This window comes from Aquarana catesbeiana, linkage group LG03, assembly GCF_042186555.1.
Source record: "Aquarana catesbeiana isolate 2022-GZ linkage group LG03, ASM4218655v1, whole genome shotgun sequence".
Classification (NCBI taxonomy): Eukaryota; Metazoa; Chordata; class Amphibia; order Anura; family Ranidae; genus Aquarana; species Aquarana catesbeiana.
This window is the reverse complement of record NC_133326.1, coordinates 615,238,246-615,256,010: the sequence shown is the minus strand read 5'-3', so window position 1 is coordinate 615,256,010 and position 17,765 is coordinate 615,238,246. Positions and strand designations below refer to the sequence as shown.

The 17,765-nt window shown below is 42.0% G+C and overlaps 1 protein-coding gene across 3 annotated transcripts in view; it reads right to left on the bottom strand.

Moving 5' to 3' along the window:
* Positions 1-17,765, bottom strand: part of XPO7 (exportin 7) — a 93,134-nt gene that overhangs the window by 22,974 nt on the left and 52,395 nt on the right. For all 3 annotated transcript variants that reach the window (XR_012243011.1, XM_073622260.1, XM_073622259.1), the window contains exons 11-16: positions 12,655-12,827; positions 4,995-5,188; positions 4,535-4,640; positions 1,425-1,560; positions 1,256-1,329; positions 1,080-1,160 (exon numbers count right to left, since the gene is read on the bottom strand). Coding sequence is in view for 2 of the 3 variants with exons in the window: in XM_073622260.1 (XP_073478361.1) it covers positions 1,080-1,160; positions 1,256-1,329; positions 1,425-1,560; positions 4,535-4,640; positions 4,995-5,188; positions 12,655-12,827 (764 nt within the window). In the remaining variant the exon portion in view is untranslated. The remainder of the gene's footprint in view (positions 1-1,079; positions 1,161-1,255; positions 1,330-1,424; positions 1,561-4,534; positions 4,641-4,994; positions 5,189-12,654; positions 12,828-17,765) is intronic.

Below are 17,765 nucleotides of genomic sequence, written 5' to 3'. Positions count from 1 at the left end.
GAAGGTAAAAAAAAAAAACCTTCTACCTTTTAGAACCACTTTAAGACTGTTGACGTAATTTTAAACGTAATTTTCAATATTTTTAAATCTGCAGCTTTTATTATAATACCAATGTTCCGTTTATGAAGGCACTGGTTGATGCACTTCATATTGCAGGGTTACAACACTGTATCTGTCTACAGTATTTTCTTTGTAGTTACCATGTCACATAGGCACCAATGGAGACTACAAGCCAATGTACTTTGCACAGGCATGGCCTGTTGTCACAATTAGGAAATCTGCACAAAGAAATGCCATGCAGCCATCCATCGAATATGTTGTATGCATATGGAAAGGAAGCAATTTGACTAGCTGGTTGATAAGAAGCAGGCTGGAAAGCTGGCTGTCGCACCCTTAACAACCGATGACTCCCCACTGACAGCTGAATGAAAAAAAAAAAAAAAAAGGAGAATGTTGGCAAAAGAAAAAATGAATGAGAAAAAAAAAAAAAAAAAAAAAAAAAATGGAGTGCCCCCCCCCCCCCCCGAAGCATACCAGGCCCTTCGGGTCTGGTATGGATTTTAAGAGGGTACCCCACTCCAAAAAAAAAAAACCCACCACACATGAGACAGAAAGTGAAGGTAAATCCCCCCCCAAAACTTTTTTTTTTGCATATAGTTGTACTTAAACAATTTTTTTATTTCTGTCCATACATCTTTAGTACCCTGGATCAAGCTCTGTAACCCACATAGAAAGGCAAACTTAAAAATATCTTTTCCTAGACAAAGTCAAAAGAAAAAACATACACTACTCGAGCCATACCAATTCACCCTAAAGTAAAGAATACAAGATTTGCTGGAATGGTAACTGTACAAAAGGTACTGCAGTACACAAAACAGTAGTAGCATCAGGATATACATTACCTGCACTACTTGCATCCTAAATCCTATAATAGCATTATATTACCGTACTTCCATCCTATATAGCCATATAGAACAAAAACATTGTTTGAAATTTAGACTTAAGTAACAGGCCCCTGTGACTTTGAAAGTACTCATAAGACCTCCCCCTCCCAGTAATTTGTACATAGTGTAGGATATCCTATAGACAAGTCGTTCAGCAGCTGGAGGGTCTTCGATGTGATGGGTTCGCAGCGTCCCCAATACTTTAGATTTGTGATTCTGCAGGAAACACAAAAGAACAGGTTGTCTATTTTCTTGCACAAGAGCTTTACGATTTACAAGAGTCAGAGGTTTAAAATAGAAGCAGGCCTCACATTTTGCCAATAAAGATGCTCAGCACCATTGTTTCATCATTCAGACCCAACACATCTGAAAGACGACGGTAAAGCTGCAGCAAAGAGAAAATAAATTATGATCAAAGAATGAACAGATGAATTAGGAACTCCATCTACTGCCGAGTCAAAAACTAGCCAGCCTACTTACCTTGGAGGATTTCTGCACTTGATCCCCAATGTATATCTTCCTGAACTGCTCAAAAAAGCTCAGCATAGAGAGTTCCAGCTTCTCATTGCCAGCCTGTGCTAGGCGTGAATCCGTGAGGTTCATGAGCTGGAGCACTCTGTCAAAGGGACAGGAATGACAAGATAATGATGAAAATAAATGTTAATGAAAAGCAATTCAAATAAATCAACAATGTGTTAGCCCTAGTTCAAACTGCTGTGGCTTCCCACGCGACTTGCAAAGTCACATGACACGTCAAATCACATTAATTTCTATGGGTGCTGTCTTAATTGCTGCAACTCAAGTCGCAGCGAAAAAAAAAAAAAAGAAAATTCCTGCATTACTTTTTTGCATCTTCCTTGCAACAGGAGTGCCGTAGACTAATGGTAAAATCACAAAAGTCGCAAGTACGTAGTTTGCGTCTTATCTTTGTGACTTTGGCTGTGACTTCAGAGGGGTTTTATAATTCAATCATATGTGTCATGCCCCTGTATTGTTATGCTTTGACAAAGCCAGAGTCACAAAACAGCAAAGTCACATGAAAGATGCATTGAGGTCACAGCAAGTTGCAATGCAAAGTCACACTAAAAATTGCATGACTTTGGGGGTCGCAGCAGTGTGAACCAAGCCTGAATGCTAGCAATTAAACACTGCCACCAATATGAAGTCAGAATCCCACTCAATGCACCTTAAAATGTACCTGTGCAACGATGCTAAGCTGGCCACTGATCTACAGAACATACCATTGCCGTTACCTGTGCCTTCCTCTTAACTAGTAATGTAATGAAACATTTTATTGGTCAACAGGAAGGCACAGGTGACAAGCTACAACACAACGTGTGCTTACGTGCAAATGCGAACGCATACGTTACTCCCGCACGCATATGTAAATGGTGATTACATGTCATGTGAGGTATTATCACGAGCGTCGGAGCGAGAGCAATAATTCTAGCACCAGACCTCCTGTGTAACTCTAAACTGGTAACCTGTATAGGCGTTTAAAGCAATGCCTATGGAGAATTTTAAGCACCATAGTTTGCTGCCATTCCATGGGCAGGCGTGACATGTTCGGTATCCATCAGCATCATCTTTCACATTATACAAAAAAATAGTTTTTGTTATTCATGAAAGTGCATTTAAAAAAAAAAAAAAAAAAAAATTGCGTTTAAAAAACCGCTGCGCAAATACCATGTGACAAATTGCAACACCCATCATTTTATTCTATAGGACCTCTGCTAAAAAAATATATATAATGTTAGGGGGTTCTAAGCAATTTTCAAGCAAAAAAAAAAAAAATAAATTATAATAGATCTATTATAAAAAAAAATCTACATGTAAAAATCTATCATAATAGATTTTTACATGTAGGCCCAGAATTGGCCCAGATACGAAGGGGTTAAATGGAAACGTGCACACAATGCAGAGATGTGCTGAACGCTTCATTTTGCCCTGATATACACTTTAAATTGAATGGTCCACTTGGGCAGGTTAGGATTTGACTTGCTTACTGTCATGAGGAGCGTATGATTTCTATATAAAATTAAAAGTAAACTCCAGTCAAACCTGAACACAGTATGTGCACAAACAGTAAGCAAACCCTTCTTTTCAACAAGTTTTGCTTTTTATCAAACCATTGTTTATGTGCACTAAGCTTACATTACACTCCAAAATGATTTGAGATTCCATATCCCCACATGCAATATTGCAAAGCAGAGAGTAACTGGCAAAAATGCAGTATTTCCACCTAGAGGCATTCTAAAAATCCTTCTTATTCTGGCTGCTAGGTATCCTGTCTGCATGCTTCTTCACATTGTGCCCCAGAAGCCTAAAATCCCCAGAATTGTGTTATTTATTTTATACAAAACTTTAGTTTTTACATTTTTTTTTGGATTAACTTTATGTTCATCCCTTGTGACAGCATGGGCCATGACAGGGTCTCTTTATGGAGAGATCTGGGGTCTATTAGACTCCAAATCGCTCCTCTGGCCTCCAATGCAGCCGAACAGACACAGATCAGTCTGATCAGCTGCTTTCCTGGCCACTAGCGGCCAGGAAAACAAAGAGGTGTAATCTAAGTGACGAAATCTCATTGCTTCCCATTTCAGGGGTCACAGAGAAAGAAACATCAGTTCCTCTCTCTGTTCTGTGCAGCCGATGCTGCATCACTCCCGGGCTCTGCGATCGTACGATGCAACAGCAGGAGGGAGGTGCGACGCTCAAATTCACTTTTGCTTAAAAAAAGGAATCGCCGGCTGAAAAATTTCATACCGGGATGATGCCTGTAGGTGCGGGCATCATCTCAGTATAAATACTTCAACCCGAGGATGTCCATTTACGTCCTACGGGCGGGGAAGTCGTTAAAAACACTGCAAGTACGAAAAAAAAAAAAATACTAGTTGATGTGTAAGTCTAACATTCTGTTTGGGCTAAGAACACCATGCCTTTTCTGCACTGAAATCCTCACCAGCCCCGCCTGCTGGATGGAATAACGCTGCCTTTCTCCCCCACTCAACAAGCATATACTGATGCTGCCCTGACTCCCACTCTACACACTATTTCTTATTGTCAATCAGAACTGACCTCCCACAGCGGCTCTCTATGCAAGAATCCTACAAGCCTAGTGATGTGACAGGGAGTAATGATAGCTACAAGAACAAGCTATATAAAAAAAAAAAAAAAAAAAAAAAAAAAAAAAAAAAATTATACAGTATATAGATATATACCCATCTATTTATATTAAGCTCTAGAGGGAGGTGGGAAATAAATCATGGTAATGTTTTAAAGGATCAATTCACCTTTTGTAACATGTTGCACCCATATTGAAAAGGTGAACTTATCCTGTAAATGTACTTAACTAACTCAATCACGCAATAAATTATTAACATTTCAAATTCTGAACCAGAAGCAGGCTCAATTAATGCAATAGTGTCACTTGTGGGAGCTGAACTGAATGCAGGAACCCAACATCTCATCTTGCTAAGAAATATTGCATTCAATGTTTATATCTACTTTTACTCTGTTACATTCTTAACATGCATGCCAGACCCCAATAACGTCACAGCTATGCTTGCATCTCTTACAGCGATACCTACCGACATACTAGTTCTCCATCCATGGCATCTTGTTCATCAGTGCTGGCAAATGAGACTCTACCTCCAATCACTGCCCCAATGATATAAACCAGCCAAGTGAGGCGACCTGCAGAAGGAGCCAATAAAGGGACTCAAAAGAGGAAAAAATAGGAGTACCAACAGAAATGAGAAATGCTGGTGCCATGTTTACAACTTATAATCCATATAGCGGGGGCTACATTTCAATGGAACATAAGAAACAAATCAGAAGTTTTGGTCACTGTTCTAACTTCTTCAGAAATGCTGCAATGGCTTACTATACATTTTAACTGAGAATGTTGGTAGACGCTAACATTTTATACAAGGGTTGTAAACTAGTTCAAGTCAAGATTGCAGGAACAGGTTTACCAGCTGCAACATACAATGGAATACTATGAGCAAGATCAACAAGTGTTTCTGGCCTGTACACTTAGATTCTCACCCTCCTGCACAGCCAGCTCCATGCTTGGAGCCGATCCACTTTGAAGAAGTTCCTGATAGGTCTGTGCCGATTGGTCAAACAGCTGTACCAAGAGTGCACATGTCTTGTCATATTCGCAGCGCCCAATGGTGGAGAGTTGATCCAGCTGTTGCTGTACCAATCCTGCATCATCAAGAGGATCTTCCAGGCCATCCCTGCAGAGATATCATCAGTTAGATGAAGGCTTATTACCATAAAAACGAAACCCAAAGAGAAGTGGCATATTACTCAGATACAAATGATGGCCCCAGTGCTACCTTTTTTCTGCCTAAAATATCTCAGGGAAACAGGGAACAATTTCACTGAAGGTCCCTCCCACGACTAAATACATTCCACATACAATTAAGCAAAAGCCAACCTGAAGTTCAAGAATAGAAAACTGTGTTTATTCAAACTGTATACAGCACATTTAATAGTGGCAATCTAAGGAAGAAGTCACCACTCCAAAACCTAAAATTACACACGCCGTTTGTTGTGCAGTCTGTTCACATAAACACAAGCTTCTGGTCCTACTGAACTGCAGGGTGCATTTTCACTTTTTCCTTACACATAGTCCATGTGGTAAAGCCACCCCACTCTCCAAGGACGTTTTTTTTGTTCTTTTAGAGTTTTCAGCATTGTGCCGAAAGAAAAAAAAAAGTGCAGATAATGGCTGCCAAAAACGCCTGCAATTTGACCTTGCTTATGCTGTGTTATTCAAAGGTCATGCGACTCAAAAATGCATCAAAAACGCAACACAGGTGCATTTTTGATGTGTTCCTGCTGCATTTTCAATGCATTGCAATGAGGTGGTGCGTTTTGCCAAATATGCAGCAAGCAGGATTTTTAACACCACTTCAAAAGGGTGCCAATAATGAGAGATAGATCGATAGAGATATATATCTATATATCTATATCTATATATAAAACACACTACAGTTGTGCTCAAAAGTTTACATACCCTGGTAGAAATTTTGGCATTAATATTGACAATATGACTGATCATGACAAAAAACTGTCTTTTAAGAATAACAATCACATGAAGCCATTTAGTAACATAGTTTTTTGGATCTGTTTTAAATTATAACAGAAATCACCCAAATGGCCCTGATAAAAAAGTTTACATACCCTGGAATGTTTGGCCTTGGTACAGACACAGAAGGTGGCACACACAGGCTAAAATGGCAATTAAATGGTTAATTTCCCACACTTGTGGCTTTTTAAATCACAATTAGGCCACTTTCACACTGAGGAGCTTTACAGGAGTTTTAGCGCTAAAAATAGTGTCTGCAAAGCGCCTCTCCTGTCACTCCAGTGTGAAAGCCCAAGTGCTTTTACACTGGAGCGGTGCGCTTGTGCGACGTTAAAAAAAAAAAAAAAAAGTCCTGCAAGCAGCATCTTTGGGGCAGTTTAGGAGCGGTGTATACACCACTCTTAAAATGCCCTGCCCATTGAAATCAATGGGCAGCGCTGCCGAAGTGCCTGCAAAGCGCTTTGGCAACGGTGCTTTTAACCCCTTCGAGGGGGATGGGGGGGTCGGGGGGGTTAAAAGTGCTCCGCTTAAACAGTGGTAAAGCGATACTAAAACTAGTGGCGCTTTACCGCTACAGCCCTCACCACCTCAGTGTGAACATGCCCTTAGTGTCTGTGTATAAATAGTCAATGATTTTGTTAACTCTCACATGGATGCACTAAACAGGCTAGACACTAAACCATGAGGAGGTAGAAAAGAACAGTCAAAAGATCTGTGTAACAAGGCATGAATCTTTACAAAGATGTTAAAGGATATAAAAAGATATCCAAAGCTTTGAATATGCCAGTCAGTACTGTTCACAGTGGAAAATTTGGGGATCTCTCGATACAAAGCCAAGGTCAGGTAGATCAAGAAATATTTCAGCCACAACTGCCACAGCAACTATTTGGGATACAATGGAAAACTGACAGGTAACCTCAGGAGAAATACAGGCTGCTCTGGAAAAAGATGGTGTGGTTGTTTTTAAAAGAGCACAATACGATGATACGTGAACAAAAAAAGAGCTGCATGGTCAAGTTGCCAGAAAGAAGCCTTTACTGTACAAGTTCCACAAAAAAGCCTGGTTGCAATGTGCACAACACCACCTTGACATGCCTCATTGGGATTTTTTGTGGCATTGGCACAGTAAAGGCTTCTTTCTGGCAGCTCAACCATGCAGCTCTTTTTTGTTCAAGTATTGTTTAATTGTGCTCCTTAAAAATCAAACCGTCTTTTTGGAGAGCAGCCTGCATTTCTCCTGCGGTTACCTATTGGTTTTTCTTTGTATCCTGAGCAATTCTTCCACCAGTTGTGGCTGCAATCTTTCTTGGTCTACCTGACCTTTGCTTGGTATCAAAAGAGCACCTAAATTTTCCACTTTTTATTAAGTGATTAAACAGTACTGACTGGCATATTCAAGGCTTTGGACATCTTTTTATATCCTTTTCCATCTTTATAAAGTTTCATTACCTTGTTACGCAGGTCTTTTGACTGTTTTCTACCTCCTCATGGCTCAGTGTCTGGCCTGCTTAATGCAAACATGCAAGAGCTAACAAACTAATTGACTATTTATACACAGACACTAATTGTGATTTAAAAAGCCACAAATGTGGGAAATTAACCTTTAATTGCCAATTTAACCTGTTTGTGCCACCTTCTGTGTCTGTACCAAGGCCAAACATTCCAGGGTATGTAAATTATCATTATCAGGGCCATTTTGGTGATTTATGTTATTATGATTTAAAAAAAACTATATGCGATAATAAATGGCTTCATGTGATCACTATTCTTAAACAAAAGTTTTTTGGCACGGTCATATTTTCAATATTAAATCCCAAGTTTTCACAGTTTCTGCCAGGGTATGCAAACGTTTGAGCATTAATTTTATAATATTAATATATAAATATATATATTTATTTATATTACACACACAGTATCTCACAAAAGTGACTACACCCCACAGTTTTGTAAATATTTTAGCATATCTTCATGTGAAAACACTTAAGAAATTACACTTTTCTACAATGTAAAGTAGTGAGTGTACAGCTTGTATAACAGTGTAAATTTGATGTCCCCTCAAAATAACTCCACACAGCCACCCCTAAGTGAAAATGTCTAAATTGGGCCTAAAAGTGTCAATATTTTGTGTGGCCACCATTACTTTCCAGCACTGCCTTAACCTTCTTGGGCATGGAGTTCACTAGAGCTTCACTGATTGCCACTGGAGTCCTCTTCCAACCCTCAATGACGACATCACAGAGTTGGTGGATGTTAGATACCTTGCGCTCCTCCACCTTCCGTTTGAGGATGCAGAGATACTAAATAGGGTTTAGGTCTGGAGACATGCTTGGCCAGCCCACCACCTTTACCCTCAGCTTCTTTAGCAAGGCAGTGGTTGTTTTGGAGGCGTGTTTGGGGTCGTTAGGTTGGAATACTGACCTGCGGCCCAGTCTCTGAAGGGAGGGGATCATGCTCTGCTATAGTATGTCACAGTACACGTTGGCATTCATGGTTCCCTCAATGAACTGTAGCTCTCCAGTGTCGGCAACACTCACACAGCCCCAGACCATAACACTCCCACCAACATGCTTGACTGTAAGCAAGACACTTGTTTTTGTACTCCTCGCCTGGTTCCTGCCACACACGCTTGACACCATCCTAACCAAATAAGTTTATCTCGGTCTCATCAGACCACAGGACATGGTTTCAGTAACCCATGTCCTTAGTCTGCTTCTCTTCAACAAACTGTTTGCGGGCTTTCTTGTAATTTATCATTAGAAGAGGCTTCCTTCTGGGACAGCAGCCATGCAGACCAATTTGATGCAGTGTGCGGCGTATGGTCTGAGCACTGACAGGCTGCCCCCCCATTTCTTCATCCTCTGCAACAATGCTGGCAGCACTCATACATCTATTTCCCAAAGACAACCTCTGGCTATGACGCTGAGCACGTGCACTCAACTTTTTTGGTCGACCATGGCGAGGCCTGTTCTGAGTGGAACCTGTCCTGTTAAACCGCTGTGTGGTCTTGGCCACCATGCTGCAGCTCAGTTTCAGGGTTTTGGCAGTCTCTTTGTAGCCTAGGCCATCCTTATGTAGAGCAACAATTGTTTTTGTTTAGATCCTCAGAGTCCTTTGCCATAAGGTGCCATGTTAAACTTCCAGTGACCAGTATGTGAGAGTGATAACACCAAACTTAACACATCTGCGACCTTGTAACACTAACGAGTCACATGACACAGGAGAGAAAATGGCTAATTGGGCCCAATTTGGACATTTTCATTTAGGGGTGTACTCACTTTCGTTGCCAGTGATTTAGACATTAATGGCTGTGTGTTGAGTTATTTTGAGGGGACAGCAAATTTACACTGTTAGACAAGCTGTACACTCACTACTTTACATTGTAGAAAAGTGTCATTTCTTTCTTTTTTTAATTTCAGATAATTTTATTGAAAAAGACACAGAAAACACAAAAACGTTTTACCTTTTATGGACACAAAACGGCTTCCATATTTGTTAGGACACATAATCAAAATTATCTGACCAAGCGGTTCAGTACATCTTGTTACTTGTATAATATTTATTGTAACGACAACAGTAATGTCAGAAGTAAAAGATATCCTTGTATAATAAGGCAGTTGTGGTTGCAATTCTTTGGTCTCATTACATATCATGTTTGTCCTCTTAATATCATTCTATCCCTCTCCGCTCCCGGTCCTGACAGGGCTGTTGAGCAGAGTGGGTCACACTAACCCCTAACCAGCGAGGAGCGGTAAACATTTTTTTTTTTTACGAACATTACCCGTTGGGTAAGACAAACCTAATCATTTAAACTTCTGCAGGTCCTAATACTTTCGCAATAGTTCTCTACCGGATGAACTGTATAGATGAAAATGGTGCTGCCTCCCCTTCTCCCATCCCCAGCAGATTCCTCTCAGTACTATGTTCTAAGGTGGTACAGTTGTTGATGTTGTTCTACCCCCTAGGACTCTATTATGAACCAGGCGTAATGGATCTAGTCTCGGGGTGTCTAGCCAGGCATCCCAAATAGTCTCAAATTTTTTCGGGCTGCCTCGATGTTTGTATGCAAGTTGTTCTCTGATAAGAGTATAATTAACGGATGAAATCCATACTGTTTGTGTGGGGGCCGTCGTAGATAGCCATTTTCAAGCTATAAGTTTCCTAGCCAGGAATAGTACTCTAAGAATGGCGATGTATGTGTATTGTTCTTCATCTAACCAACCCAATAGACAAAGTTTAGGGTCTGTAGTGAGTCTGAGATTCCAAATGCCACTGATAGTGTTAATCACTGCTGCCCAATACCTTTGCAGCTTCGGGCATTTCCATAGCATATGGATAAGTGTACCATTAACTACAAGGCAGCGGGGACAAAGCGGATCATCTCTTCTGTGCCATTTGTGTAGCCTCTCAGGTGTGCAGTAGGTGCGATGAATAATTGGTTACGTTTTTGAGAGGAGGATATTGACACTTTAAGTACATTGTCTAATATGGTGTTCCATTCCTCATCCGAGATACACCCTATGTCAACTCCCCATCCAGTTCTACAATTCAAAGTCATTGCTTTAGACACATGACAGAGAAGAAAACCATATATAGGAGGAAATGTGTCCCTTCCGGGATGATGACAAAATTAGTTGTGTAAACACCGTGGACCTGGATAGTTACCAAGTGGAGGTCGTAGCCTGTGCCGCTATAGTGTGCCTAAGTTGCAGGTACTGGAAAAATTAGGTATTTGGTAAGTTAAATTCTGCACAAAGTGATTGGAAGTCGCGAAGTATGCCCCCACAATATAATTGTGGGATATATTTTACTACGCTTGTTGACAAATTAGAGAAGTTTTGTAGTTAAAGTGTAATTTCTTCAGTGTTGTCACATGAAAAGATATAATAAAATATTTACAAAAATGTGAGCTTTGTACTCACTTTTGTGAATATATATATATATATATATATATATATATATATATATATATATATATATATATATATATACATACATACATACACACACACACATATATACACACATACAGTTGGGACGAAAAGTATTCAGACCCCCTTAAATTTTTCACTCTGTTATATTGCAGCCATTTGCTAAAATCATTTAAGTTCATTTTTTCCTCACATTTTTGCAGATTTATTAAAAAAGAAAAACTGAAATATCACATGGTCCCAAGTATTCAGACCCTTTGCTGTGACACTCATATATTTAACTCAGGTTCTGTCCATTTCTTCTGATCATCCTTGAGATGGTTCTACACCTTCATTTGAGTCCAGCTGTGTTTGATTATACTGATTGGACTTGATTAGGAAAGCCACACACCTGTCTATATAAGACCTTACAGCTCACAGTGCATGTCAGAGCAAATGAGAATCATGAGGTCAAAAGGAACTGCCTGAAGAGCTCAGAGACAGAATTGTGGCAAGGCACAGATCTGGCCAAGGTTACAAAAAAAAATTCTGCTGCACTTAAGGTTCCTAAGAGCACAGTGGCCTCCATAATCCTTATATGGAAGACGTTTGGGATGACCAAAACCCTTCCTAGAGCTAGCCGTCCGGCCAAACTGAGCTATCGGGGGAGAAGAGCCTTGGTGAAAGAAGTAAAGAAGAACCCAAAGATCACTGTGGCTGAGCTCCAGAGATGCAGTCGGGAGATGGGAGAAAGTTGTAGAAAGTCAACCATCACTGCAGCCCTCCACCAGTCGGTTACTCTCTCCTCAGTGCAAGACACATGAAAGCCCACATGGAGTTTGCTAAAAAAACACCTGAAGGACTCCAAGATGGTGAAAAATAAGATTCTCTGGTCTGATGAGACCAAGATAGAACCTTTTGGCCTTAATTCTAAGCGGTATGTGTGGAGAAAACCAGGCACTGCTCATCACCTGTCAATACAGTCCCAGGACAGGACGACTGGTTGCAATCGAGGGAAAGATGAATGTGGGCAAGTACAGGGATATCCTGGATGAAAACCTTCTCCAGAGTGCTCAGGACCTCAGACTGGGCCGAAGGTTTACCTTCCAACAAGACAATGACCCTAAGCACACAGCTAAAATAACCAAGGAGTGGCTTCACAACAACTCCGTGACTGTTCTTGAATGGCCCAGCCAGAGCCCTGACTTAAACCCAATTGAGCATCTATGGAGAGACCTAATAATGGCTGTCCACCAACATTTACCATCCAACCTGACAGAACTGAAGAGGATCTGCAAGGAGGAATGGCAGAGGATCCCCAAATCCAGGTGTGAAAAACTTGTTGCATCTTTCCCAAAAAGACTCATGGCGGTATTAGATCAAAAGGGTGCTTCTACTAAATACTGAGCAAAGGGTCTGAATACTTAGGACCATGTGATATTTCAGTTTTTCTTTAATAAATCTGCAAAAATGTCAACAATTCTGTGTTTTTCTGTCAATATGGGGTGCTGTGTGTACATTAGAGGAAAAAAAAAAGAACTTAAATGATTTTAGCAAAATGGCTGCAATATAACAAAGAGTGAAAAATTTAAGGGGGTCTGAAAACTTTCCGTCCCCACTGTATACACACACAAATTTTCATTCCGGTGCACCACTAATGTATATGTTATTTGGCTCCTACAACCCAAGCTTATCTTTTTACCTGAGGATTATGTGCACAGATTCCAAGCGGGATGTGACATAGGCTTTTGTCACCTCCGGAGTGTAGGTCTCCAAGAGATGCGGCTCCGTAGCCTTCACATAGGGCACAGATGCTGCAAGACGCTGCCACAGACTAAGGAGGTAATGTACTGAATTCGGTGCAAATTCCCAGTGCTGCAAAACACAAGGGACATACAAATAAACGGTTGATGCAAAATGCAAACTAAAGACATGTCCATCAGATGTGTGTTAAGCAGTAGTTACATGCTTACATGCTGAAATGTCATAAAAACTAAGTGTTGATGTTAAATGTATTAATTTACCCTCTATTGCTATAATGAGTGCTGGGGCGGCATTAAAGCTGATCTCCAGCTTCACTTTCACTTTAAACAATTTGCTTGGGTCAAGCTAGCCCAAACAAATTTTTTAATACAGGCACTGGGTGCGATGTATTAAACAAACAATGTAGGATTAGCTACATGCAGTATACACAAATACAAATAAAAAGTTTAGCACTGTGCCGACCGTTAGCGACTGAAAATGCCGACCGTTAGCGTTAAGGCGCCGCTCGTTTTAGCAGCTCTTGAGCGCTGTTTAAGCGGCGTTTTTGCCCTGCTTTTAAAAAAAGCTGAAAAATAGGATTTTTATAACAGCTTACCTGTAAAATCCTTTTCTTTTGAGGTAAATAACGGGACACAGAGCCTCAGTAATTACTGATGGGTTATAGGGTATCATTAGGTGATTGGACACTGGTCACACCCTAGACAGGAAGTTCAACCTCCTATATAACCCCTCCCCTTCCTGGGGATACCTCAGTTTTGTAGCAAAGCAATATAACTGTATTAGAAGAGGGGCGGGACCCGTGTCCCATGATGTACCTCAAAAGAAAGGATTTTTATAACAGCTTACCTGTAAAATCCTTATTTTCTTTCTCGTACATCATGGGACACAGAGCCTCAGTAATTACTGATGGGATATCCTAGAGCAATGCTATTTCAGGGGAGGGGACCACACAAAGTAGGGTGTAATCAGACCTGAGGACCTCGTACCACTGCCTGCAGCACACTACGCCCAAAAGGCGATAGCCTCATGCCTTCCCACATCCACCTGATAAAATCTGGAGAATGTATGGACTGAAGACCAGGTTGCGGCCTTACAGATTTGAGCCATAGAGGCCCGGTGATGCACTGCCCAAGAAGCACTAATAGCCCTTGTGGAGTGTGCCTTGATTTGAAAAGAAAGGTGGAATTTTCTGTTTCAAACCGTAAACTTAAATAATCATTTGTCGAATCCATCTTGAAATGGTAGACTTGGCGCTGCCTGTCCTCTATTGGGACCTTCTGGCAGTACAAACAAAACATCAGTTTTGCAAATTTGAGCAGTTGCTTCCAGATAGGCCTTGACTGCTCTTACTACATCCAAAGAATGTAGTGACCTTTCTTCCGTAGAACAGGGATCTGGAAAAAAGGAAGGTAGAACAATATCTTGGTTTAGATAAAAATCTGAAACCACTTTCGGTAGAAAGCTAGGATTAGGGCGCAGTACCACTCTATCCTTGTGTATGATTAAATAAGGCTCTTTACAGAAAAGAGCTGCTAATTCTGATACTCTATTAGAAGAAATGGCTACCAGAAAAAAATAACTTTCTTGTCAACAAGACCAAGGGAATTTGATGTATTGGGTCAAAAGGCTGTTTCTGTAAAACTGACAGAACCAAATTCAAGTCCCAGGGGTTTAGGGGCACCCTAACCGGAGGATTAAGACACGTTACCCCCTGTATAAAGCTGCGGACTAAAGAATGCGAAGCAAGTGGCCATTGAAATAATACTGACAAGGCTGAGACCTGGCCCTTGATGGTACTCAAGGCCAGCTTCATTTCTAATCTCATTTGTAGAAAGTCAAGAATTCTACTTATGACATATTTTCTAGGATGCCAAGCCCTGGAAACACACCAGGAGATCTAAGCTTTCCAGACTCTTATGATAAATCATTCTGGAAGCTGGCTTTCTTGCATTTAAGGTACAAATCACAGGACCTGAAAGCCCACGACTCTTCAGAACGTGGGTTTCAATAGTCAGACCCTCAAATTTAGCGTTTGTAAGGCAGGATGGAACACTGGACCTTGGGATAGCAGGTCTGGACATGACGGTAGGGTCCACGGGGGACCTACTATTTCTGTATACCAAGCTCTTCTGGCCATGCTGGGCCAGCAGAAGTACCAACTTCCTTTCCTGCCTGATCCTGCGAAGAAGTTGTGGCAGTAGCAGAATAGGAGGAAATGTAAAAATCAGGGAGAATTGATGCCATGGAGTCACCAACGCATCTGTCCCGCATGCAAGAGGATCCCTTGTTCTTGACACAAAGTTATCAAACTTTTTGTTGAACCTGGATGCAAAGAGGTCTACATCCGGAACCCCCCATCTTTGGCATATAGCCAAGAAGACGTCTGGGTGAAGAGACCCTTTCCCCTGGGAATAACTGCCGGCAACTCAAGTAGTCTGCCTGCCAGTTCTCTACTCCCGGAATGAAGATTGCTGATATGCACAGCACATGCTTCTGTCCAGATTAAGATCTGGTTTACTTCTCCCTGGGCTGCACGACTCCTGGTGCCTCCCTGGTGATCGATATAAGGCACTGCTGTGGCATTGTCGGACTGGATCCTGACAAGGCAACCCTGTAACCTGAGTGTCCAGGCCTTTAGGGCTAGATACGCAGCACGGATCTCTAAAATGTTGATGGGTAAGGTCCTCTCTGTCTTGGACCATCTCCCTTGGACAGTCGACTGTTCCAGAACTGCTCCCCAACCCGAAAGACCGGCATTTGTTGTTACCACTGTCCAGGCAACTGGAAAAAAGGGTTTTCCCTTTTGCAGATTTTCGGGGATCAACCACCAACTGAGTCTCTGACGCACTGTAGGAGACAGACGCATCGGGAAATCCAATGCCTGAACCTCCTTGTTCCAGGCAGACAGGATACTGTTTTGCAGTAGTCTCGAATGAAACTGAGCATAGGGAACTGCTTCGAACGAAGCCACCATCTTCCCCAGTAGCCTCATACAAAGGCGAATAGGAGGATCTTTCTTTGCCCTGACTACCTTAATCAGTTCTTTATGGTACTGATCTTTGCCTGGGGTAAAATATCCTCTTCTGGGCTGTATCTATGACCAGACCGAAATACTCTAGTCTTCTTACTGGTTTCAAAGAAGACTTTTCTGAGTTGAGGAGCCAACCTAGGTATTCCAGGTAGTTGACTGTGGTGACCAAGCAGGCTACCGAGCGGTCTATCAAGAGCAGGTTGTCTAGGTATGCTATTACCGTTATACCTTGGGCCCTTAACCTGGCCAGCGGAGGGGCCAAGATTTTTGTAAACACCCGAGGTGCAGTAGCTAGCCCGAAAGGCAGAGCTATAAACTGAAAGTGGCGTCTTTCTACTTTGAAATGCAGGCACTTTGATGAGCAGGGAAAATAGGTACATGCAGGTATGCGTCCTTGATGTCTATTGACGCCAGAAATTCTCCTTGTAGGATGGAGACTACCGACCGGATCGATTCCATGCAAAAGGATCGTATCTTTAGGAATCGGTTTAGATCCTTGAGATCTAAAATGGGTCTGACATCTCGATTTGGTTTTGGAACCGTGAAAAAGTTTGAATAAAACCCCAATCCCTGCTCTTGCGTGGGAACGACCACGATAGCTTTTTGCGACAATAGTCGCTCCAATGCTAGAAGAGACACTTCTTTTTCTCTGGGTCTCTGGGAACATTTGATCTGAGGAAACGAGGAGAGGGGAATTCTCAGAACTCTAGTTTGTAACCTAGAGTTAATGTGGACATCACCCATCTGTCCTGGAAATCCTCCTACTAGAGCCTTGAGAACTGTAGCAGTCTTCCCCCCACCCGAGCGAGCGGGGGCACTCCTTCATAAAGAGGCTTTAGCGTCTTGTCTAGTAGGCTTCCTCCCATAGGACTTCTTTTGTGCCTGGGTCGACTCAGATTTCTTGAGCCTGACGGAGGAGGCCGTCGCGACTGCCTGGAGCCCGATGCTCCTGGCACTGGAGACAGAGCCTGTTTAAAAGAGGGACGTATACCAAATCCTCTCCGAATAGCCTTGCACCATGAAGGGGAAAACCCAGGCAGAAGCTTCTTACATGGTGATTCGGCTAAAATTTTCAGCCATAAGATTCTACGCATATGTACCAACCCAAGCGCAAGGCGAAAGATTTGGATGATAGAATCTCTGATTGCGTCAACAGCAAACACAACGCCGCTGGTAGGTTGCAACCCCCGGGCCTGCTGTTCAGGTAAAACTTTGAGGACCTGCTTAACATGGTCTCTCAAGTATTGACAGACTGATTGCTGCCACTGCAGGTTGAGCTATTAGGACCTTCTGCCACTGAACCTGCCAAGAAGAAAACACTTTTCAACAGGAATTCCAATTTCTTATCAGTTGGATCCCTAGATATCTGAGAGTTGTCAACAAGACAAGCCAGACTTATATACGGAGGAATGGCGGCGTCAACGGCCGGTATACCCCCCCCATCTTAGTACATTTTTCCTCCATAGGATAAAGTGTTGCAAACTTTTTTAGGCGGAAAAAATGTTTATCTGGGCGATCCCACTCAGAATAAATAAGCTTTTTCAGTAACCATAAAACAGAAAAGCAAAATTCAGTGAACCCAAACCAAAGGAGGGTTCTTTAACTGACTCAGATATGGGTAACCTGAATGTGGAGCGGACCAATCCAGCCAAAATTTGCACTAACACCTTCTCATCCTGAGAAGCTGAAGAGGGCCCTTCTCCACTTGAATCGTCAGAAGAGGAGTCATAAGTCTCATTACGATCCTCTGAGAGGGATTCCTCTCCTTTTTCCCCAGAGTTCCTCTGCTTGAGGGTTCTGGGTAACAGAGGGAGACCTAGTGCGTTTTCTTTCACAGAGTAAAGATGCGATTAAAGCCACCAGTCTTTTCTCTAATCCATTAATGGTTGAGGAAAGAACCTCCTGTGTAATGTATACGGGGCTGAAGTGCCAGAAGTAGCTGCAGCCCCTGACCCCGACGGCTCACCCTGGCCAGCTTCCCCCTCCTTCAGGTGGGAAGGTGCTGCAGAAGGGGGGTC